Source organism: Trachemys scripta, chromosome 8 (assembly GCF_013100865.1).
Source record: "Trachemys scripta elegans isolate TJP31775 chromosome 8, CAS_Tse_1.0, whole genome shotgun sequence".
Lineage (NCBI taxonomy): Eukaryota > Metazoa > Chordata > Testudines > Emydidae > Trachemys > Trachemys scripta.
The window spans coordinates 89,127,821-89,151,981 of NC_048305.1; the positions used below are offsets into that span (position 1 = coordinate 89,127,821).

The 24,161-nt window shown below is 43.4% G+C and overlaps 1 protein-coding gene across 1 annotated transcript in view; it reads left to right on the forward strand.

The window, feature by feature from the left end:
* The first annotated feature begins 568 nt into the window (after positions 1–568).
* WLS (Wnt ligand secretion mediator) overlaps positions 569–24,161 on the forward strand; it is a 62,244-nt gene continuing 38,651 nt past the window's right edge. The window contains exon 1 of the mRNA XM_034778923.1: positions 569–855. Within this exon, the coding sequence (XP_034634814.1) occupies positions 750–855 (106 nt within the window). The 5' untranslated portion in view covers positions 569–749. The remainder of the gene's footprint in view (positions 856–24,161) is intronic.

The following is a 24,161-nucleotide window of genomic DNA, read 5'->3' on the forward strand; positions in this document are numbered from 1 at the left end:
ATTTGCCCTTAAAGCAAATCTGCATCTCGCCCCAGGGTGACTGTTTCAGCAGCATATTAAGTCCTTTACCTTTACCTGCATTTCAGTGATGTGTTAAAGTCCTTATCCACTGGGGCATCCTTTATTTACCCTACATTGTGCTTTGAAATCCTCCTTCTGAAAGGTGCTAAAATAGAACATAATATTATTAAAACAATGGATAATGCTTAGCACTGAAAGCACTTAGTGTTTGTAATGCATTATATATATAAAAAAACTACTAGGCTAGTGCAAACCTCACTCTTAAAACTGCACTGGGCAAGGCCCTGGAGAACACTCTCAAGGGGACACTCCTGGAGTGGACTGGACTAGCCCTTCTACCTCCAACTTCTATGTTTGTGTTCTTCAAAAACCAAAACAAGCAACCCTTGAATGGGCAGCTCTGGCTTTTCCCGCAGCTGAAGAGGCTGCCACTGCTGTATGAGACTGACACCAATATCTGCTGCTGCTGCTGCATGGATCAGGGAGGGAAAATGGGGGTGGGGAGTGGAGAGGAGGAGGTAGGTATCATGTGATTCGCTTTCCTGCTCCTTTAGAGCAGCCACATGCAGCCGAGTGCCGGCCACAATCACAGCTCTCAGCAGAGGGGGAGCCAGATCCGGGCGTGCCTGGGCAATCTGAGCGGAGTCTGTCTCCTTTCCATCCCTGCAGCACTTTCAGAGCCTTAAGTTTTGCAGTGAGAGAGAAGGGGGGCGGAAATCTCTGCAAAAATGGCTGGGGCAATTATAGAAAACATGAGCACTAAAAAGCTGTGCATTGTTGGAGGGATCTTACTGATTTTCCAAGTCATCGCCTTTCTAGTGGGAGGTCTGATTGGTAAGTGTTAAAGGTGCAAACTTTCTCCTTCGCTCTGTCGTGTTGTTTAGCTACTTGTTACTGTATCACTGCCTTGCTTCTATGATCTAATTAGTCCTGCTATTGTAGTTAAGAAAACATAGCTCCGCGGGTCTCTTTGTGCACATTTCACTCTAGTGGCTACAAGAAAAGAAGGGGCAGGGAAAAGTTTTTTTGGCCTAGTTTCAGTGTCTGCTCAAAGAACGAGGAAGGGGGAGAAAATCTTAAGCATGGCGACTGATCGTGTATGGAAGTGTTGGGTTACAAAGTTTTGTTTTTGTTTTGTTTTTTTCTCCTTGCCTTCAACCCTTTTCTCTCTTTGAACCGGCTGCAGGAGGAAATCTAATCTCCTTCAATAAAAAAAAAAAAAATCAATGAGAGCTGCTCTAGTTGAGGAAAGGAACGTTTTTATTCTCTAATTTGCGGTGTTTTGTATTTAGATCACGGTTTACTTTATTCTCCAACAATCTCCTGTTTTAGGTTGTATTTCAGCCTGAGGGGCTTTGGGGGGGGCGTTCCTAACATAATGGGAGGGGGTGATGTGAGCTTTCAGCAAAGCTGGAGTGGGTGGGAGAGACTTTTGGGTGGCCATGGCAGCAAGTTCTGCTCCTAGCTTTGTGCTTGAAAGGTTTTTCTCACCCATCCCCTTCTCCTAGCCCAGAAAGGGGGGGGGCGGAGAGGGAGAACCTCCTCTGATCCTGCTTCAAGAAGCTTGAGACTGGTGGGTTTTTGTGTGTGTGTGTTTTGCTTGTGAAAAGTTCTCTGGCTATTGTGTATGGGCTTGGAAACACTCCCTTCCCCAAATGTGTATTGTGACCACTGCCTCCACTTTACCTCCTTTTTGATACCCTGCGGGTAAGAGATGCTGTGATGGGCTCCGCAGACGTCCCATTAACTAGATCCTTTTTCTTGCTCCTTTTGTTAATGAAGGGCCTGTGGCTGCAGCTTCCCAGAGTCTAGCCACTTCCCAAAATTCGCTTTCTGGTGGAAGCCAACTGGTCCATACTTTTCAGCAGCTCCAAGCTTTCCTGCACCTGTGCAGACTCTCCCGGGTAAAATGTTAGAGCCACAGATTTTTATTTTATTTTTTATTTATTTGTTTATTTATTTAACCTTGAAGGGGGGCAAGTTTGTTTCACTACAAAATCTTTATGGAAGTGCTGACATAACTTGTAATCCTCTTTGCCCCCATACTCTCATTCAGTGCCTATTGTCTAACTTATCCTGTCTGTGATGGCTGTGATTTTGTTGGGGGGTGACGTGGGGAGGGAGGGGGAGAGTTGCTGAGGGAGATCCCAGAGTTTGGACAATCCTGGAGGAATGAACTGTACATAGGAATAGTTCCAGAAAGCAGTTTCATGGGTGGTTTTACTACCTAAGGTGTCAGTTCCTTGCACAGCCACTACAGCATCCAGACAAATATCTCGGTGTCTTGATAAATGGAGGTGGCGGTGGCGGCGGCGGCAGCATCTCCTAGGAGAAACTTTGCCCCAAACCAGGTGAACTATAGAATCCCCTAAAATCCTTCCTCTTTTGTCCCTTTCTATGTGGTGGAAATTATCCCACAAACTAGACAAGTATTTATTCATCACATCTCTATGTACAGTTACTCAGGGCTCTGATGTGAGTGATGGCACTGGCGAAGATTATCTAACAGACACCATTTGCTCATGAGTGGTTGCTGTAAGGATTTTAATTATGGCTGGTCACAAATCCAACATCCTTACTTTAGGAATAAAGCAGGGCTATTACCATACCTGACCTTTACCAATCCGTCTCATTTCCTTTTATAGCCTATGAACCAATGATCTATCTACACCCCTAAGAGCTGATCCATTGTGTCTTGGTATGCAAGAATACCTTGAATTTCTAGAACACTTTTTTATATTTGAGAATCCTTAAGTGTCCTACAAACATAACCTGCAGCACCCCATGAGGATTTTTACAGCTTTCGTAGAAATGAGGCATAGACCCTTACTGATTTGGGCAAGGTCAATCACACGGGATGTCTGTGGCAGACCTGGAAAGATCTGGTATTATTTCAGTCCTGTGTGCTTGAATCACAAAAGGGTAACATTACAGAGAAAGGGCTAATGATCTAGACTCCCATACCTCTTAAAAGCTCTGCTCTGGTTTAAGCATAAGTTATTGGGCTAGATGCCTCAATCACTCGGGCCTTGGCTACACTGGCGCCCTCTATAACACTGATGGAGAGAGATGCACAGTTGTTTGCTCCCCCAGGTATTAATACATACGCTGAGTAAATTACTAAATAAAAAGTGATTGTATTAAATACAGACAGTAGGATTTAAGTAGTTCCAAGTAGTAACAGACAGAATAAAGTAAGTCACCAAGCAAAATAAAATAAAATGCGCAATTCTATGCCTAACCAAACTAAATACAGATAATCTCACCCTCAGAGATGTTTCAGTAAGTTTTTTTTTTTTTTCTCAGACTGGGCACAATTCTTTCCCCTGGTACAGCTCTTGTTCCAGCTCAGGTGATAGCTAGGGGATTCTTCATGATGGCTTCTCTCTCCCTTTGTTCTCTTCCAGCCCTTTATATATCTTTTGCATAAGGTGGGAAACCTTTGTCCCTCTGGGTTTCTCCCCCCACCCCCATCCCCCCACTGGAAAAGCACCAGGTTAAAGATGGATTCCAGTTCAGGTGACATGATCACATGTCACTGCAAGACTTCATTGCCCACTTGCCAGCACACACACATACAGGAAGACTAACAGGTAAACACAGCCATCTGCAGACAATGGTCCTGGTTAATGGGAGTCATCAAGATTCCAAACCATCATTAATGGCCCACACTTTACATAATTACAATAGGCCCTCAGAGTTATGTTTTATATTTCTAGTTTTAGATACAAGAGTGGTACATTTCTACAAATAGGATGATCACATTCAGTAGATTATGAGCTTTTTAATGATACCTCACAAGAGACCTTTTGCACGAAGCATATCGCAGTTGCATTATATTCACTTATTATCATGTTTTTATAAAACCATATAGACTGCACAATGTCACAAGCCTTCTTTCCAATTTGCTCAATTTTCATTTGAAAATAGGGTGACTGGACAGCAGTATTCCTCATTTTAGTCGTAGAACAGGTATGAAAAACACAAGAAGGCTCATTTAGAGCCAAAATGACTTGGATCCTACAAAAAACAACAAGGAATCTGTTGGCACCTTAAAGACTAGCAGATTTATTTGGGCATAAGCTTTCATGGGTAAAAACCTCACTTCTTTGGATTACCCATGAAAGCTTATGCCCAAATAAATCTGTTAGTCTTTAAGGTGCCACCAGACTCCTTGTTGTTTTTGTAGATACAGACTAACACGGCTACCCCCTGATACTTGGATCCTACAAGTTCAGTTTTCACTTTTTTTTGTATCTACTATGCCACTTGCAGGCTGTGGACACAGCTACTTCTTTGAAAAAGAAATCCTGCTGAAACGAGATGGTGAAGGTAGTGGTGGTCAAAGGTGGCACGCAAAAATCCTAAAGGGCATGGCACAATGGCCTTCTCATCATAACTGAGGATACAATTTCTCAGGGACTGCTCTAAAAACAAAGCTACACAGTTAAAATTATGTCTGTGCCACATAATATCTTTAGTTAAACCAGTGACTCTCCCGGGGAAGGCCGAGGTTTTTGTTAGTGAGCTTTTAATCCTTTTATCAAGGAAGCTGCAAATATAAGTGAAGTTGGACCACCCACAACAATTCCTTCTCTTTGTGGGGTTTACAACCTTTGGATACATGTAAAGAGTTAAAGGGTTTGCTTTCCTCCCCATCCAGTTTAGTCATTGTCTGAGTTGCTTGATAGTGAACTCAGTTTCTAATACTCCATCAACAATTGCATGTACAGTATTTGCTTATACTTACCCAAATTTTTATTAAGTATACGTGTATGTAAATTGGGTGTGGTCCTCCAGATCTGGCATGTTGATAGTGTACTCATAGTGCAAAGTTTACATGGGACCACCTGCACTAAAATCTTACTTCAATATTCAGTAAGAAATCTTCTGAACTCTTCCTCCCCCAACAGTGTCCCAGTGTCTTTCAAACTATGGTCCCTGGACCATCAGTGATCCACACAAACTTTCCACTTGGAGAACTTCCATTGTATGAACTAAGTGGAGTTTAGGGAAAAGTGGGTCCATGGCAGGATTTTTGTCTTACAAAATGGCCGGATACTTAAAATATGAACAACTGCCATAGATTAGTCAATAAACTCTTCATGGCTCTGACAGGAATGGTAACTTCACACATCAGAACTGTGGTCTTTTACATGAAATTACTACAATACAAGCAGGGATGGGAGCTGAAGATGCATCTGAAATGGTGACTTTGGTCTGTTTTGGTTAAGTCTAGACTAAAACTAAATCAAGGAATTTTTTTTTTTAATGCTGTCCAGGTCTAGGTATGTATACAACTGGACCACAGCTACAAAGCTAAAACATCTCTCCTATCAGGAAATTCGGTCATGTTTCAGAACAATGCTAAGTGATGTTCTATGTTAGCAGGTTACTCTGCTGTCTGATTTGGGAACTGCAACAAAACTGCATGTTCTGAGCCTGTGGATCTGCCAGTGCTGGCTGCCAATCTAGTTTTGGACACTAAATTGTATCAATACCTAAAATGTAATAAGGCTGCAAACATGCTGTTTAGGAAGCAGGGCTTTTATCAGTATTCACATGGAATTGTATGTCTGACTGAAGTAAGGGCTAAGTTCCTGCTGAAGTCAATGGAATCTTTGCCTGACGTAGGGAGGAATAAGTAGCCCAGAAAGGGGGAATTTTTTTTCCATCATACTTCTGGTATGAAATGCTGACTCCAGACAACTGGAATTATGTGAAAATTCTGTACCAACTGCTCTCCAGACAGGCAGCGTCTCCCATTGACTTCTGCTAAGCTTTGTAGTACAGTTCATTGATGTATGTGTAGCTCACTCTCCTAAATATTGTGCACATGTAATTGAGATTGTGGGACGTGAAGGAGATTAAGAGAAGACTCTTTCCTGTAAATAAGGAGACAGCTGTTTACACAGCAGAAGTGAAGACTGGGTGTGCAGTATGCCAGACCTCACGGCCTAGCCAGTGTTAACAAACACGGACATTTTGTGAAGCCAGTCAACCACTGTGGTCAGCAGCAATGATTGAGTATGAGAAACTAGGGATGGGACTTGATTTCATTGGTACCAGGAAGCCCTCATAATCTTTTAGACCGGAAGGGGCCATCATGATCAGCAAGTCCATCCTCCTGCACGTCACAGGCCACAGAATCTTACTCGTCCACTCCTGTAATAGACCCCTAACCTCTGGCTGAGTTACTGAAATCCTCAACCATGGCTTCAAGTTACAGAGAATCCACCATTTACGCAGTTTAAACCTGCAAGTGACCCATGCTGTAGAGGAAGGTGGGAAACCCCCCACCCTCCCCCAGGTCTAAGCTCTAGCCTGCTGACACTGAGTTTACTCTGCTGTTGGCACAGAGGCCTGGTCTACGGGGGGCAGGAGGTGGATTGACCTACAATACATCGACTTCAGCTGTGCTATTCTCGTAGCTGAAGTTGCGTATCTTAGGTCAACTTACCTCGTGTCCTCACGGCGCAGGGTCGACTGCTGCCACTCCCCCGTCAACTCCGTTTCTGCCTCTCGCCGCGGTGGAGTACAGGAGTTGATAGCAGAGTGATCGGGGATTGATTTATCGCGTCTACAGTAGATGGGATAAATTGATCCCTGATGGATCAATCACTACCCGCCAGTCCGGCGGGTAGTGTAGACGTATCCAGAGGGTGTTCAGGATTTGGGAGGGGTGTGGCCAGGGTGATCTGTCCCCATAACTGCCACCAAGCCATGGAAGTCTTGAGTTGCACTAACTAGCAGCTGGGGCCAAACTGCCTCTAGGCAGCTCCAGGATCAATATAAGCCCCATCTTTGCTCTGATTTCTGCACAAGCATAAATCTGACCAATGCTCACTGCCTTGGGAGATGCATATGAACTCCAGCACTGGTCTCATTGGGAATGTTCTTTCCTCACAGACCTTTGCTTTGGGGCCCCCCCCACCCCTTTTTCAGGTATGGTGTTATCCAGCAAAGTGTGGATATGCCCCCTCCCCCCAGCAGCTCAAACAACCACTGGGTTTTGAAGTAGTTATTAAAATTGGCCTTTTAAGACTTTTGGCTCTTCAGTGGAAGAGACACTTCAGGATTGAGGAGTTTTGGGGGGGGAAATAAACCACAAGGGAGAGAAAAAGTTGTTAATATCAAGCAATCTTCACCATAGTCAATATGGAGAATTGTTGACAGTTGTCTTTCTCTCTCTCTCACACACCCACCCACCCACCCACCTCTGGGGTGGAGGGAAAATTTATATGTGCAGTAAGTGTCTTTTTAAAAACAATGGGGAAACTTATTATTTTTTTGTTTCTTGGAGTCTGAGTGACTATTTTACAATAAACTGTATTTGTTTGTGATCTTGAATAGAAAGTATATTTACCTTTATGTACAGATAACACATTAGTTGTGTCCTTAGAGAATTCCATTTGCACTGCTGGTGCTGTGGCAGCATATTATGAAGGGGGGCTTAGACCAGATCTGTGCATTGCAACATGATTTTGATAATCTGTGTAGATATGTAGTCTTAGACTCAGTACTCCTGCTTAACTGAGACTGGATTGCTCTATTTTAAATATTTGGAGTAGGGATATCTTCCCATTGTCCTGACTCCCCCGTGGCTTGGCATCTGCTTTAATTCTACATCTCCCATGCGTCAGTATGATTTGACTTCTGCTTCAGTATTTTTTTTTTTTTCCAGTTATGTAGAAGATCCCGTGAAGACCAATGTATCGCTGCAATGAAGAGCACAGGATGTGCAAGAGTTATTAGGAAGTTGTCACAAGTTCTAGGCTTCACCGTAGTCATTCATTTGCTAATTCATGTGAAGACTACAAACTCTTGTCACTAGCATTTTGGTAACTTGAGTTAAGAACACGTCTTTCTTGTAGTAAAAAGGAGGCCAAAGAGTGGGAGTACTGCTGAGTTTTGAAAGTATACCTTATAGCCTCTGATTTTTCAGGTGACTATTTTTACACAAGAGAAACTGAGGTTTTCATTCTAGGGTATAAAGTTGCTGGGAGGAGAGAGTCTCATTTAAAAACACCGAGCATCACCGCTTGCTTGCACTTGGTCAAGGCTGAGCAAATGCTGAAAAGTCTATGTGCTCCAATCAAAACAATTACTTGCAGATCTTAACCAGTTAGATAATGAACCATTTATATAAATGGTTGAGCAGTTATCAGCAATTTCAGTTCATTATCTGAATCTGCTTCTGTTACTTACCCATGAATTTTCTACGGTTCCTTTTTTTTTTGGCTCTGATTTTTACATTTTTAGGACTGAATGTTGCTCCTGAGAGAACACCGTGCAGACCTTCAAAGTAAAATGGTTGTGAATTCCAGCACACATTTTTTTTTTTTTTTATATTCCTGATTTTTTTTTTTTTTTTTAAATTGTTTGACACTCCAAAACTATGGACAAGTTGTGCTGAATAGGTCCATGCTGTACTGTGGACACGAATACTGATAGACTCTCTTGTGTATTGAAAGATTCCTTCAGCCTGAAATCTTGGCAGGGATTCTGGGAGCTGATGAAAAAACAGAAATGAAAGGTCATGTCTATTTAGTTTAGGTCTACTCAATTCTTCTTTTAAGAGCTGTTACTGTAGCCGAATGGGCAAACGTGCCAGAGTTGGCAATTCCCAGATACAAACTTCTGTCCTTCGAGGAGCAGGCAGTAAACTCTACAAGGTAATATTTTTAGATCCTCTTGTAACTGCATCTCTTTCAAGATAATTAACCTGTAAGGTCTGGGTGACAGTCTGTGCTTCATAGTTGATGTAAAGTGAAAACAACTGCATGGTTTTCCATCTTAGATGTGTCTGGTTTCAAGTATAACAAACTTTATTTCTAAATTTTATCTGAAGATTTAGCAAGTGGTGGTGTTCTGCCTCTTTAAGTCTCTCTCTCTCTCTCTCTCTCTCTCAGACTAAACAGGAAGTCTTTCCCTGGCAAATAACTGCAAGAAGACGCATGTTAAATTACAAGTCTCTCCTGTTAACCCAGGAATGCCTCTGAAGAGGGAAAGGCGTGCACACATGCATTCCAGTGTTTCCTTAGCACTAGTTCAGGCGTGTGTGAAATACTCATATAGGCAACCATGCATATGTCTGGGAGAATCTAAGCTGTTGATTTCAAAATGCAGTATTAATGTCAGTATTCATGTATTGGAGGAGAGAAGCGCCAAGGAAATATCTGTTGTCAAAACACCACTGCTTGTAGCATGAGAGAGATGGGTCACCACTGCAGTTACAGATCTCCATTTTCAGGGATTTATTAGCTTGACTCAGTGTAGCAGGAAACACTTGTTTGATTTGACCTGAAAACTGACACATGCAAGCTTGGATGAAGATGCAGCTTGCTTTGTAAGAATTAGAAAATTTAATTCTAGCATTTTTAAGTTAATAAAATATCTTGGGTGCATGTTTCTGCACTTATAGAACTCAAATTGCTGGTTCTTTGCTGTAAAATGACGACTATCTGCGTACTTAAATGCAGTGTCTGAACACCGTCTGCTTAAATTTCATTGTGAATCCACATTCCATTCTTAAATGCTTCTTGCACAGGTGATTCTTTTCCAGGTGCTTCAAAAGCTAAACCCTGTCTTCACATCTGTAGAAAGTATCTCCTATTTTGGTTTTGTTAATTTAGTTTATGAGAGGAGCACAGTAAGAATTCAGCACCTTGCAAAACCATGCAAGTGGAGCAGTGAGGTACATGCCTGCTCCCTCTTCTATGTACTACCATGTGTAAGTACACCCATGCTGCTCTTGTGCTGCCACTCTACCATATTGGTCACTCTGGGATTTGGGACTGGCGGCAGGGTGACTTTGGTGGTAGTACCAAGATCTGTGGAAACAATATCCTTTCCCAAAGATCTTTGCCTTTCTGTACTTCCTATGAAAGGCCATCTGAAACCCCTTCTGTCAGAAACCATACAAAAGGCTCACTGACTGGGAACCCCACCAGTCTATATTCTTTGGTTTGTAAACATGTTGGGAGTAGTTATTACTATTGATCTGTGAGCAGTAACTTAGGATACCAAAAAACCTCTCAACATGTACTCCTCTGAAGAGCGCATGCTGTGTGGAATGGCTGATTTCCTAGACAACTTCTCCCTCTTACCATCTATGGCAGCGGTTGTGTACAGCTATCCTATTTCCTAGAACTGGAAGGGACCTTAAAAGGTCATTGAGTCCAGCCCCCTGCCTTCACTAGCAGGACCAAGTACTGATTTTGCCCCAGATCCCTAAGTGACCCCCTCAAGAATTAGAACTCACAACCCTGGGTTTAGCAGGCCAATGCTCAAACCACTGAGCTATCCCTCCCCCAAGGATGCTGAGTTCTTGCATAACTGCATCTAGTCCCTACATGGCAATGTTACAGGGCAAAGATAGTATGGAGCTGTTTTCCCTCTGCCCATGCCACTCTCTTTTCCCTCCCCTCCCCCTGTTTGCATGGACTCCCTTCTACACCACTTAACAGGAGTGTATGCCCCAATTTATTTTCTCCTCTCCTCCTCCCCCCCCCCCCCCCCCCCAGTCACTTTTTACAAATCTTGAACAATTTATTCCCGTTACTTTTTCTTGGGACAGTGCATATCTGGTCTTGTTTATATGACTGATTGGTATGGTTCAGTTCCAATGTATAAAGCCAACAATAAGTGCATTCTCTAAATCCAATGGATTGTGTCTTAATGATGAACCTATCATAAGTGGTGGTAGTTCTGAGCGAGAATCTCCTAAGCAGATCTCCTGTTGTGGGGTGATGGACTCAGTTAGATGGTCCATGCTCGGAGACTGGATCTTATTATCTTGTAGAAATCTTGGGGAATAATGATGTTCAACTAGTAGAGCCATTAAGGCACTGATCAATCTTGTATCTTGTCAAGAGTCTCCTGGGTATGGGCAAGATATGAAATATCTAGCAGAAAGCCCCAACTCAGGCTTACAATGGAAAACAAGTTACAGTTGTAATTATGGAGTTACAGTTGCTGCACGGAGTTGCTATCAAAACATGGCCATGACACTCATGTCTCCAGCACAGGAGTGTGCCTTTTCCTTCATTGCCTTGACTTGTGGGGCAATATAGATGCATGGGTCTTGGATAGTTAAAGCATGAAAACAGACAGAACTTACTGGTAACTAACTAACAATTCTGATCTTTGAGCTAGAGTGGAATGAATCTATTCACTTAACGGTGTGGCGCTAATAGAAGTAAAAAGTGGCAAAAATTTACTTTTGTAATTACAATTAAAAGCAGTGTTGTCCAATGGATGTGGCACTGGCATAGGAGTCAGGGCATCTGGGCTCTGTTATTTGATGTGCCACTGATTTTGCTATGTGGTCTTGAGCAAGACCGCTCAACTGGGCCTCTTTCCCTTCCCACCCCACCCTTTATTTTCTTTTAGATTGTAGTCTCTTCAGAACAGGGATGTTATTTCCATAGTTTTATGCTGTCCCTGGCACAAAAGGGCCCCAAGATCTGTTAGGGGAGAGGAGTCTCTAGGCTGTACTATAATTGCAAAAATAAATAACACCTCCTGTATACACACAGGGAATGGGGATCTCTTATACAATAACTTCTGTCCAAAGAAGTGCTGCTGTTGGTGATTGGAAGGGGATTTTTCACTTAGTCTTGGGAAATTGTAAGTACTGAAAAATCACCCCAGGTGTCTTGTCAATATAATATACATGTTTATGCCAGTAGCAATACCTTGGCTGTCTGAAGTTATGATTTTTACCTCACATTAATATTGCTGTGAATAACTTAAAAACCCACCAACAAACTTTTCAGAATAGCAAAAGCTAGCTCAGTCCTGATAAATTAGCTTGTTTATTCCAATCCTGCTGCTGGTTAGTGTAATGAAGCAGAAGTCCATTGTACATGCTCACTGGGTAGTGGTGGCTCTGCACAGAAGGGGGTTATTGAGTAGAAAAGCAGAATGCTCTTGGTGCATGGGAGAAGTTAATACCATGTGAGGTCACTAGGCTTCAAGCTTTAATCAATGTAGACACAATGCAATTGAGATTTTCTAAAGGGCTTGTTTATAGTGTGAGATCAAGGGTTAGTAGTTAATTTGAAATACTGTAGGTGCTTCAAAAAAGAAGGTACAGAATATACTTCTCACAAATATCCTTAACAGTAGGATGGGATAGATGTGACCATTTTAAATTTTGGGCTGAACTCATGTATAAGAAATGTTTTTTAAAAAGGGCCCCTTAGATTAACTGTAGTTTAGAGAAGAGGTAATTTATGTACTGCTATAGATGTACCTAGTACTGCAAAAATGCAATTCACAATTCATCTTTTTGTCCAAAAGAACTTGACATACTTAAACTAAACAGAACCCTGAATATAGCGAAGCACAACACTGGACAAACAGGGTGCGAGTGTGGTCTCTTGGAACACTTCATGGGACAGGTGGGTCTTCAGGGAGTGTGTGGCTTTCAGCTTCTTGTTAGAGAAGAAATGTGGAGTGCTTGGTGAATGTCAGTGGGGAAGATTGTTTGATTTATTTATCTGAAGTTTAATTCTCTGCTCTTGCTACAGCAGAGAAGTTAGTGTGACAGCCACCATTTTAGGGATTGTCTACACTGGCAATTTGCAGTGCTGCAACTTTCTCGCTCGGGGTGTGGAAAAAACACCCCCCTGAGCGCAGCAAGTTTCATCCCTGTAAAGCACCAGTGTAAACAGTGCACCAGCGCTGGTAGCTACGCCTCTTGTGGGGGGTGTGTGTGGGGGGATTTTTCCCGTTTTAAAAGAATGGGATGAACTGTGCCGCAACCACACAAGCCCCCCCCAGGTGCTCTCCCCCCCCCCCCCCCAACCCCATCCCAGGGGGGGAGGAGGGGGCTGGCAGCGCAGCGGAGCTGAGTGGCATCTGCCTGCTCGCTCCAATGGCTGCCGGCCCCTCCCTGCAGGACAGGGCTGGGCTGTACCTCCCTGAGCACCCCTGTGGCCAATGGGACTCTGCGGGGCCAGTGCCTGGGGGCAGCAGCGTGCAGAGTCCCCCTGGCCCACCCCACTTTGGAGCCCCAGGTAAGCGCTGCACCCCCGACCCCCTCCCAGAGCCTGCGCCCCCACCCCTCCCTATGTACCCCCCTCCCACCCCAAACTCCGTCACAGAGCATGCAACCCGACCTCATGCCCCCAGCCCCCAAACTCCCTCCCAGAGCCTTAGGCAGGTGGGGGGAGGGGTTGAATTTTGGGGGGTGCCTCTCGGTGGCATGAGTGACATTGGCCTGCTGGGAGGATTTGAGAACTGGCACTGGCCCTAAGGTAAATTGAGTTTGAGACCCCTAATTTAATGGGTCTTCACTAGACCTGCTAAATTGACCGCCAATGCATCTATCACCACAGCGTCAATCCTCCGGTAGTTGTAGACAAGCCCTAATACTGACCTGCTTCATGGAGGCTTTGTAGTAGAAATGACTTCAAGTTCAAAGGGAGGCATAACAAATTTTGTTTTTAATGTGGAACAAGGATAATGAAAGGGGCGTGAAATTTTATATGCAAATAATTTTCAGAAATGTGGTTTGTGTCTTATTTTACTTTATGATGTATAAAGCCCTGAAAGGCATGTTTTTGGGTGTCCTAATTTTCTGCTTGGTTCTTTTACCTTTTAGAAACCCAGTGAGTGTTAAATGTAGCCTCTCCTGGTCTTGATGGAGAACTGGTTGGTTGAGGCTCTTGGAGGAGGTATATTGTTCTCTCAGCTCTTAACTGGAGAGTTGGAGGTGATGAAGCTTCAGCAAAAAGCTTCCTTTCTCCATGATTAATCAGTTATTTTTGTTAACACCTATTTCACTTCAATCAAAGTTTGAAAGTGATGGCTTTGTGTCCAGGCTAGAGCTGATCAGAAGCTTTCCAGTAGAACATTTTTCCATTGGGGAAAATGCAGATTCATCTAAATTGAAGTGTTCCATGGGAATGTCAATTTTGATGAATATCTAGTGGGAAAACTGCAAGCTCACCAGGCTGTCATGGAGCTGGGACTCTCACTCTTCAGCTCCTGAATTCAGCTGGCTCCCTGGACTACCAGAATCCCAGCAGTCTGGAAACCAGGCTCCAGAGCTCCTATCTCCACATCAGCCAACCAGGTAGAAGTTTTAGTTTTTGAAATTTTCTTAACTTTTTTTTTCTGGAATTTCCCTTCTGTGGGAAGTTGAGTGCTGAAGAAAAATCTCCAATCAAGAACACAAAGGCACAAAAGGGCATACGTGTCCTGTGCATGTTCTACCGCAGGATATTACTCAAAGAAGAAATTAAAGAGATTCCAGTCATGAGGGGTCACTCTATTAGTCTACCTTCTGCACCATAGTTCTTGCCTTCACCTTTAAGGTATAACCCTGCCCAGTCTACATCTCTGCTCTCATCCTTTCCTCCTGTTGGCTGCACTCTTCTCCGAAGGAGAACCTGCAAGTGAAAAGGGAATGGGCCAGAAACCAGGCTTGGGCTCTTTTTTGTTGCTTTATACATTATATAGAAGGCCTGAGGGCAGTAGAGGAGTTTAAAAAAAAAAAAAAATTCCTCAAGTTCATTTTACATCATAAATAAGGGGGGGGGGGGAGGAAATAGAAATTGGTTGTTGGTTTTGGATTTGTTTTAAGATACACATTCAATATTCAGGTCCTGTCCAAGCTAGACAGACTTGAAGACTAATGAAATGACATCTCCAGGATGCGAAAATTAAGTAGTCGAGAAGAGCTGTTTTTAAACACTCAACTTGCATCAGTTTAACTACATTGATTTAAAAAAATTTGGACCACCGCTCTCCCCTGCGGGGGCAGGAGGCAAAGCTTGGACCTGCGGCAGCCAAGCTTCCCCCCTCCCCCACTTCTTCCCACAGCATGGTGCATTCCGGCCCCTCCTCCTCCCAGAGGAGCAGAGCCGAGCGCAGCGTGCTCGCTGCTCCGTAGAGCAGGCAGAGAGAGGTAGGGACCGGCCTTGGGGAAGGGGGTGGAACAGGGCATATCCCTCCCAGCCCCCTGTCTTGAGCCGCTCAGGGCAGGGGGCTGGGAGCACCTCAGCCTTCTGCCCTGAAACCCCCACACCCAGCCTTGTGCCCTTCACCTCCACACACACACACACACACCCCAGCCCTCTGCCCTGACCTCAAGTCCCCCCCCCAACACCCAGCCCTCTGCCCTGAACACCCCCCTTCTCCTCCCCCCACACACCTAGCGGGCTGAGCAGGCTGGTGGCATAAGATCAGCATTTTAATGTAATTTTTAAATGAAGCTTCTTAAACATTTTGAAAACCTTGTTTACTTTACATACAACAATAGTTTAGTTATATAATATAGACTTAGAGACACCTTCTAAAAAAAGTTAAAATGTATTACTGGCACACGAAACCTTAAATTAAAGTGAATAAATGAAGACTCGGCACACCACTTCTGAAAGGTTGCCTACCCGTGGTCTAGACCATCCCTGATAGACATTTATCTAACCTACTCTTAAATATCTCCAGAGAGGGAGATTCCGCAACCTCCCTAGGCAATTTATTCCAGTGTTTAACCACCCTGACGGTTAGGAACTTTTTCCTAATGTCCAACCTAAACCTCCCTTGCTGCAGTTTAAGCCCATTGCTTCTTGTTCTATCCTTCGAAGCTAAGGTGAACAAGTTTTCTCCCTCCTCCTTATGACACCCTTTTAGATACCTGAAAACTGTTATCGTGTCCCCTCTCAGTCTTCTCTTTTCAACTAAACAAACCCAATTCTTTCAGCCTTCCTTCATAGGTCATGTTCTCAAGACCTTTAATCATTCTTGTTGCTCTTCTCTGGACCCTCTCCAATTTCTCCATCTTTCTTGAAATGCGGTGCCCAAAACGGGACACAACACTCCAGTTGAGGCCTAACCAGCGCAGAGTAGAGCGGAAGAATGATTTCTCGGGTCTTGCTCACAACAGACCTGTTAATGCATCCCAGAATCATGTGGGACAGCAACAGCATCACACTGACTCATATTTAGCTTGTGGTCCACAAGCTGTTGCTGTTCAGTCTATACTGAATCCATCACTTCTGCACTGTCTTCTTTAATTGGGGAACTACTTGGGAATCTCCTGTGATGGAACATCCATAGGGACACTACTTGAAGAGCTTACTTACCTTGTACGGTAACTCAAGTTCTCTTAGGTGTGTGTGTCTCTATGGGTTCTCCACTACCTGCCCTCCTTCTCCTCTGCCTCAGAATCTTTGTGCTGGACCTTGGAAACTGGAGAGGTGGTGGATCCACCTCTCTTCCCTCCTCTCCCCTCCCCCTGATATGCCCTCATCCCAAAGCACAAGGATATCTAGGGCCCATGCACAGGCCTGCAGACACTGCTGATGGAAAATCTCTAGCCAAGAGTGCATGGGTGTAAACACACTTTGTGGTGGAGCACCCCTAGGGGGAGACACTTACCTTGCACAGTAACTGGAGTTTTGAGATGTAACCACTCCTGTCATCTCAGACCTATTTGCTCCAAAAGTTTTGTGCCAGAGGAAGGCAAGAGTACTCCTGTGTGACTGTGTTTAAGGCATTATCAAATATTCAGAATTAACTATCAAACATGTAACAAACTTCCATGTCTTATTTTATGGGAGAGTGGTCTGTACGTAGTTTAAAAAAACCGAGCTGATAGTTTAGTATACTAACTTGGAGGTCATCAGGACATTCCTTTATTAAGGACCTGGCATCAAACGCTCTGCAACACCCTACATAGGCTTTTGTAGCCTGGTGGGGTTGTTTCACATCAAATACTGGCACAACTGAACTTAAAATCTTGCAGTGGGGGCTTGTCTACATGGGGAAGTTAGTGTGAAATAACTAAGGTAGGAAGCTAGTGCGATATAGTTGATTGTATTTTAACTCCCCATGTGGACACTTATTCTGCATTTTAAGAGTGCCTCTTTGTGTTGTAGGTTAATCCTTCCTAAACCACAAAAAGGCACTTGTAGGGCATGTCTGCTGTGTAATCAGCTGTGGTGACTGCATGTGCAGCATGTACAGTATAAACCTACTTGAGCTAGCTGTGGTCACACTAGATCAAAGCTACCTCAATTAACGATAGCAGTGGAGCCGCAGCTGTATGGGTTAGTCTCACCCCCTTGGGACCTTGGGTACATACTCAAGCGGGTGCTTCACTACTGCAGTTGTTCCTTGAACTAGCTTTGATCTGGTTAGATCAAAGCTAGCTCATATATCTTCATGTGCTGCAATTGCAATGTAGACATACCTTCTGCAGAGCAAGATTGCTCAGATGTGGAGCTAGTGCACAATAGCTATTCTGAGCTGGCTATTATGGGCTTTTTCCCCATGTAGACAAGCCCTAACAAAATAAGTAAGTATTTTTGGCAGATAGAAATATGGCACTAGGTTTTGGGGTAAGGATTGAATCTGGGTGCTCTGGAGGAGAGAAGATTAGAGTCCCAAAAATATGAATGAACCATTAGGATCAAAAAAGTGGGGGAGGGATATACAGAGTGTCAAACTGGCAATAATAGCTAGCAATTTAAATAAAATAATGGCGATCTCAGTAGCAAGACTTCAATTTTGTAGGTGTCTTTTTTTTGTTTGTTTTTTGTTTTGTTTTAAATGGTCCTGAGAACAGTGCCGCACTACCCGCTTCAGTCTTCTGGCTTCCTAGAACTAATTGATCTATGATAAATAATACTTGAAACTTAAGTTCTCGCTTAAGTCTTGGTTCTTGAAGTTACATGAAGTACTTAAATTGAAATACCCCTAATCCTAATAAATGATGACTTGTTTCATGGATATGACTTGAGTGGAAGACCCCATGTATCATTAGCTACAGAATTATTTTTAATATTAAAAGTGGAAAAACTGTCTAGGACATTGAGGGTGGGTGGTACCACAGTGTTTAGCTAGGAGTAATGCAATAACAGCAAAGGAAACTTAGCTGAAAATTCAGGAAAACCTTCACAAGGAGAGCTACTAGATTTAGCAAGAAGGAGCAGTGTTGCTTGAGAGATCTGTCTAGTTAGGATAAAACAAAGGGTATGGTGCTTCCCTGGAAGGCTGCTGCATAGTCTGGCTAACTCCGTGTAAATTGGAATCTTCTTCTTGCCCAATGCTTGTGGCTTTTTTGTGAGTAAGGCGTTTTTGCAGTTGTTTTTTGCAGAGGTGGAACAGTCTGACCCCCTAGTTAGTCAGACGACCAGTTTGTCAGCAAATACCTTCCAGACAAACTTGTTACAATATGGATATGAACAAGCTTTGAACAGTGATGTTGTTGTAGCCATGTTGGTTCCAGAATATCAGAGACACAAGGTGAGTGAGGTAGTAGCTCTTATTGGACCAAATTCTGTGGGCGAGAGGGACAAGCTTTTGAGCTACACAGAGCTCTTCTTCAGGTCACCTGTAGCTTGAAAGCTTGTCTTTCTTTCATGAACAGAAGGAGGTCTGATTTAAAATACAGTATTTTAATACTATATTACCTCCTCCCTTTTTGTTTCTTTGAACATAGTGTGAGACATGGCAAATACACTGTATTCAGGACTTCTTGGAAGAGCAATGAGCTACAACAGACAGGCTACTGAGATGCCTCTTGTGTTCATCTTCTATGCCTGCCCACCTGTGAGTGTTCTCTGGGTATCCTGGACTGTGAGTGAGTTACCTTATTACCTCCTGCCTCTAGTGAGAGGGAGTCATCTTGTGGGTGTCAGCTCCTTCAACCACTGTCTCCACTGGGCTATGCCAGCCCTTCCTTCGCCTTGCAGGCTAACAATAGGTGAAGCCTAATCCCTTTGATTGTTCCCCTGTGATATCCAGCTCCTGATACTAGCTAATCTCAGAAATCCCAGATCCTTTGGCCCAAAGATGCAACATACTCCAGTTTACAAGTTTTTCCTGGAAATAACACTTCTGTAAACCACATGGCACTTCTGAGTAAAACAAAGTAAGTTTATTTAAGAGAGAATAAAGATTTCTCTAGAAACAAGAGAGTGCTGGAAAAGCAAGTGGTTACCATACAATACAAAACAAAACCATAAAACATGCTGAACATACGCTTATCAATAGTTTCCTTTCCTATCTGTTAGACTGAGCTGGGGGGGGGGGGGGGACAGGATTTAAAAAAAACCCTTACTCTATTGCCAAGATGGCTGGCTTTTCAGTAACCAGGATCCAAAATGTTCATGAGGGCACTTGTGCTCCCCAAGCGGTTTCCTCAGTGAATGGAGCCAGAGTGCCCTTTCCAGTATTAGAGTACTGGAAAGTCTTTTTTGTTTCTGTTCACAGCCAGGGTGCAGCTCTGTCTACCGTAATGGCTCTTCTTCTCCTCCCCCCCCCCCCCCCCCCAACAGGTTTTGATTGATTTGGTGATGTCTTTGATGGCTTTTCATTAATAGTTCTGGGAGGGAGCAAGCTTGGCCAGTTGAGCCTTCCTTTACCTCACTGGCTGATTAGGGAGGAGTGACAACTCCCTCCTGCCTGGATGGGCCATCTGTGAGGGAGCAGGGCAGGTTTGACCTGGGAATGTTGCAGGGGGGTTGCATTGGGGATGGGGGACTTCCCTTGAAGGAAGCTACCTGAGCTGTAACCTGAGCCAGGACGGGGGTTGGGAGAAATAACACCTTCTGCCCCGGAGACTGAACAAAGGAGAGGAGGAGCTGTGGGAGGAGTTTTGGTTTGGTTTCATTTTGGGCTGGGTGGTGCAATGCAGGGAACCCCAAGCTGGGGGCTAAGCTCCCTAAACCCCCCAGAAGGACTTGATTGAGAGGTTCTGGTTGTACCTACATGCTCTGTTTGGGACTGTGTTCCTGTCATCTAATAAACCTTCTGTTTTACTGGCTGGCTGAGAGTCACTGTGAATCTCAGGAAGAGAGAGGTGCAGGGCCCTGACTCCCCCACACTCCGTGGCAGAGGTCCATTAATTCTTGGTGATTTAAGCTCTACTCCAGTCCATAAAGCAAACTTCCAATATAAATACATTGTTCCTTTAAATGTGACATGTACATACCAAGACTCAAATCATTACAAGAGGTAAGTTACAAACTTTTTGTATTTCAACACCGAGGTGTTGGCTTCTCCCACAGGAGACACCTCATGATATCCCTTTATGGATAAAAACCCAGCAGGATGTGTGTTTAATAGTGTAATGAGTCTGTCAGGTCTGAGGTGAAAGCTATTGACAAAGAGCAGGAGGACCCTTTGCTAAGCAGTCTGTTACACCATCACAAATGGGGGAAGGAGGAGGAATCTGGATAAACCTTGGTGGTAAGGAGACTTGGAGGTGACCCTTGGTTATGCTTCATGCACCAGCAATATTGCATGCACACTCACACCTTGGAGAGTCAGCCTCCCCGCCCAAGAAGTGAATGCTATTAGTTGCTGTCTCGACTTGGCTAGAGGAAGGATTTCTTTTTTTTTTTTTATCCAAAAATTCTTCTGACGCAGTTCAGGTCAACCAGTGTTAGCAACTGTGGGAACTCTAGTGTGGCTGGCTTTCTGGCCCCAGCAGCTGTTTTCAGCACCATGTTGATTTAGATGGCTTGGAGCAAGTGTATTCAGCACAATGTCTATAGCCTTTCCCAGTTGTTGTGCTCCCAATATGGCTAACTCTGGAGGTGAACTAGTGGTGGTGATAGAGCAGTGGTCCCCAAGTTGTGGGGCCCTGCCCTTTAGGGGGGGTCAAAATGTGGTTGTTTCTGTTTGGGGGGGGCCGGGGGGGCACAGTGGAGCCCAAGTCAGCCCACATGGGGGTTAGGGAGGGAGTGCTGTCCAGCCCTGCTCTGCCTTCAGGCTCCACTCTGGCCCTGGCTGCAGCCCCAGCCACAACTCTGGCCCCGACTGTGGCCCCTGTGGGGAGGGGAGGGTGACCGAAAAAAAGTTTGGGGCCCCCTATGTTAGAGGTATTTTCTGTTAAACTTTGCCTACGACAGTGGCTCTCAACCTTTCCAGACTACTGTACCACTTTCAGTAGTGGTTTTTGTCTTGTCTACCCCCAAGTTACTCCAAGTTTAAAAACTACTTGCTTACAAAATCAGACATAAAAATACGAAAGTGTCAGCACACTATTACTGAGAAATATGGTAAAAATGAGACCGCAATAACTATAAAATCAATTGGAATATATATATATATTGTACTTTCATTTCAGTGTATAGTATATAGAGCAGTAAAAACCAACTCGTTGTGTGAAACTTTAGTTTGTACTGACTTCACTAGTGGTTTTTATGTAGCCTTTGTAAAACTAGTCAAGTATCTAGATGAGTTCACTTACCCCCTGGAAGACCTCTGTGTATCCCCAGGGGTATGCGGTACCCCTGGTTGAGAACTACTGGCCTACACTAAAGAATTTCTGAAAATATCCCCCTTCTATAACACACTTCCTGATTAGAAGTCCTTGTACTTGGCTACCTCTAGTAAATTATCTAAACAGTAATTAGTGCATTTGTTTTTCATTACAACAGCAATTGTAGAACTCAGGCAACAATACCACACTGTATTATGCTCAGAAATGTCATTTTTAATTACGTTTCTACTGAAATATACCAAGGCACACATACAGTTGAACCAAATGCAAGCATGTAAACTGCATGGTTAAAAACTGTATGCTTGGCACCAATATTTAACTGAAATCTCTTGATGGTAGAGGAGTTTTGCATAGCACTTTGTAATACTGTTAGTTGACTTGGCTTTCACAAAGCATTTTCTCCACTTGGTTCAACGCTTTCTCCAATTTAATGGGATCTGAGCCAAACAAGTAATGTAAGCCAAGTGGCAATACTTGTTTGGTGTGCAATTCCTGACAAGAAATATATAGAGATTGTCTTTTCTTTCTCAAAGCTATAACTTTGGCTGGGGAGATATGAGGTTGCAGGCCAAGTATCTAAAATCATAATCAGCCAGCAATGAAAACATATATTTAAAGCCATAATGAGCTGCATCAAAGCAGGAAACATTAAAGTAGAAATCATGATCCCTCTTAATTCAGAAATGCCTGCTTTAAATCAAACACACAGACCTTACAGTGTGTATAAAAGCTCCAGGAGAGCCTGTCTGAAACATCTGGCTTTTTTTCTTTATTAAAAACAAAAAACTAGAATTCAAACTCTTCATGCAAAGCTGCTGTTTTTTGTTAGTCATCAGTGCTAGATTACTATCTTGTTGTGGGGCTAAAGGAAGTTAACACTCTACTGCTAAGGTGTGTGTTTAATAGGGTGGTGGGGGATGGAAAAAACCAAAGACACACATCTGTTACATAATCATGGACACAAAGTTGCCTTTTAAAAAACTGTTTCTTGGTTTTAACCATAGAATTATCAGGGATTTGTTTTTGCTGGGGCTGTGATAACCTATACTTCGCTTCTCATGGGCCCGTGGAAGTAGTGAATAGATGGAATGCAGTGCAGGGACTATTGGAGGTGGGGGCAGTATATGTCTGAGGAGATTGATATAAAGGGGCATCCAGGCATGATATTATCAGGTCTGTGTGGCTTTTATAGTGGAGGGCAAAGACAACGAAAGGGATCTTTGTAATAAAAAGTTGTGTGATCTGTCTAGGCAACTGCCTTTTAATAACCTTCCGTGACCAAACACCTATTCAGAGCTGTAACTAGACATATTTTAGTGGCCAGTGACAGCAAGCATATTTGTGCCCCCTGCTGCGTTCCCCCCCCCCCCCCCCAGCATTTTTCTGCCCCCATGACTTTGTGCCCTGGGGCAAGCGGGGCAGCCACCCACCCTGGTTACAGTCCTGCATGTATTGGCTATGGTGATCTGTTTCTCAGTTCACCCAAGAACCTGCAAATAACTTTCTGAAATAAAATTGTGACAGTAGTAGCCCCCCACCCCAGCAAACTTACCTTTTTTGAGCTTCAACTGTCCAGCCTGCTCTTGGAATAACACACACTTCTTGCCCTAATGAGCACCTTGTGGCTTCTCTACACTTAAAGCAGCACAGCGTAAGTACTGCCCCCCGTCATCTCTCCAAGAGGCAGTAGTTAGGTTGATGGAAGAATATTTCTGTTGACCTAGCCCTCTCTGCTGGGGGACTTAGGTTGGCTTAACTACCCTGATCAGTGTGGACTTTTCACACCTTTGAGCAATTTATAGTTGTGATCTGATTCTTTTCTAGTGTAGACCAGGCCTTGTTCTTGTCAGTTATAATAACTTTGTTATAAATCTAAACTCTAATTTTACAAATCAGCTCAGTCAAATAGACCAAGGGGGCGGTACTAACTTTTTAAAAAATTGTGCAAATAGACCTGTGTGTAATATGTGTATATGTGATGTCTCTGATTCTTGAGCCATTTTATCAGTGTTTGGGGTTGCTGGCACGTGTGTTCCAGCTCATTACAAAAATCAGACTGACCAGGATTTTGTCCTGTGAATTCCTAAACCTTGCTGTGTAATTGGAACTACTGCAGTTTGCATGTGGGTTTTATTTATTATGTCCTGAGTAAATCAACATATCAAAAAGCATTACCAGCAAATTCTTTACCAGTTGTTGAGAGCTAATGGTGACTGCATGAAAACAGAATTCTGTAGGAGCTTAGTCTGCATTGAGTCTAGCCCCCTTCTTTCATATTTAAAATGACCACACTTACCAAGTCATTTTCTTCCTGTAGAAGTTTTGGTGTGGCTCACTGGCATTCTGCATGCTATTTTTCCCCCCCCACCCCCTCTAGGTGATAGAGTGAAAATATGTAAATGGTTGGAGGGTGTTTTGAATCTTGCTCTTTCAAGTAATTTTAGATGAGGTTTCCATTTATATTTTCACATCACCAGGGCACTTGTTGACATAATCAATAATGATTGAGTAAAGCCAGTCAACCTTTTGGTGGTTTTTTTTTTTTTTTTTTTTTTTTTTTTTTTTTTTTTTTGGAGGGGTAGGGGGGGTTGGTATACAAAAAAGTTAGTTTGGGGAATTTTTTTAAAAAAATTGTCAAATTTTTCACTTTTCAAAACAATCAAAAGGAACATTTATTTTTCAGAAAATACTTCTCTGATCAGCTCTAGCTCTGAGTTCAGAAACTGGATAACTGAAGTAAATGCAATAGAGTATCTTTTATTTTAATGCCACATCACTCGTAATGCTTCAGAAAGCTGGATATCAGTTGCTAAACTAGCACTGTGGTAGGAATGATCTAGTGGACATTATTGTGAGATCAAACTATAGTGAATTGGTTGCTATGAAGAATTGT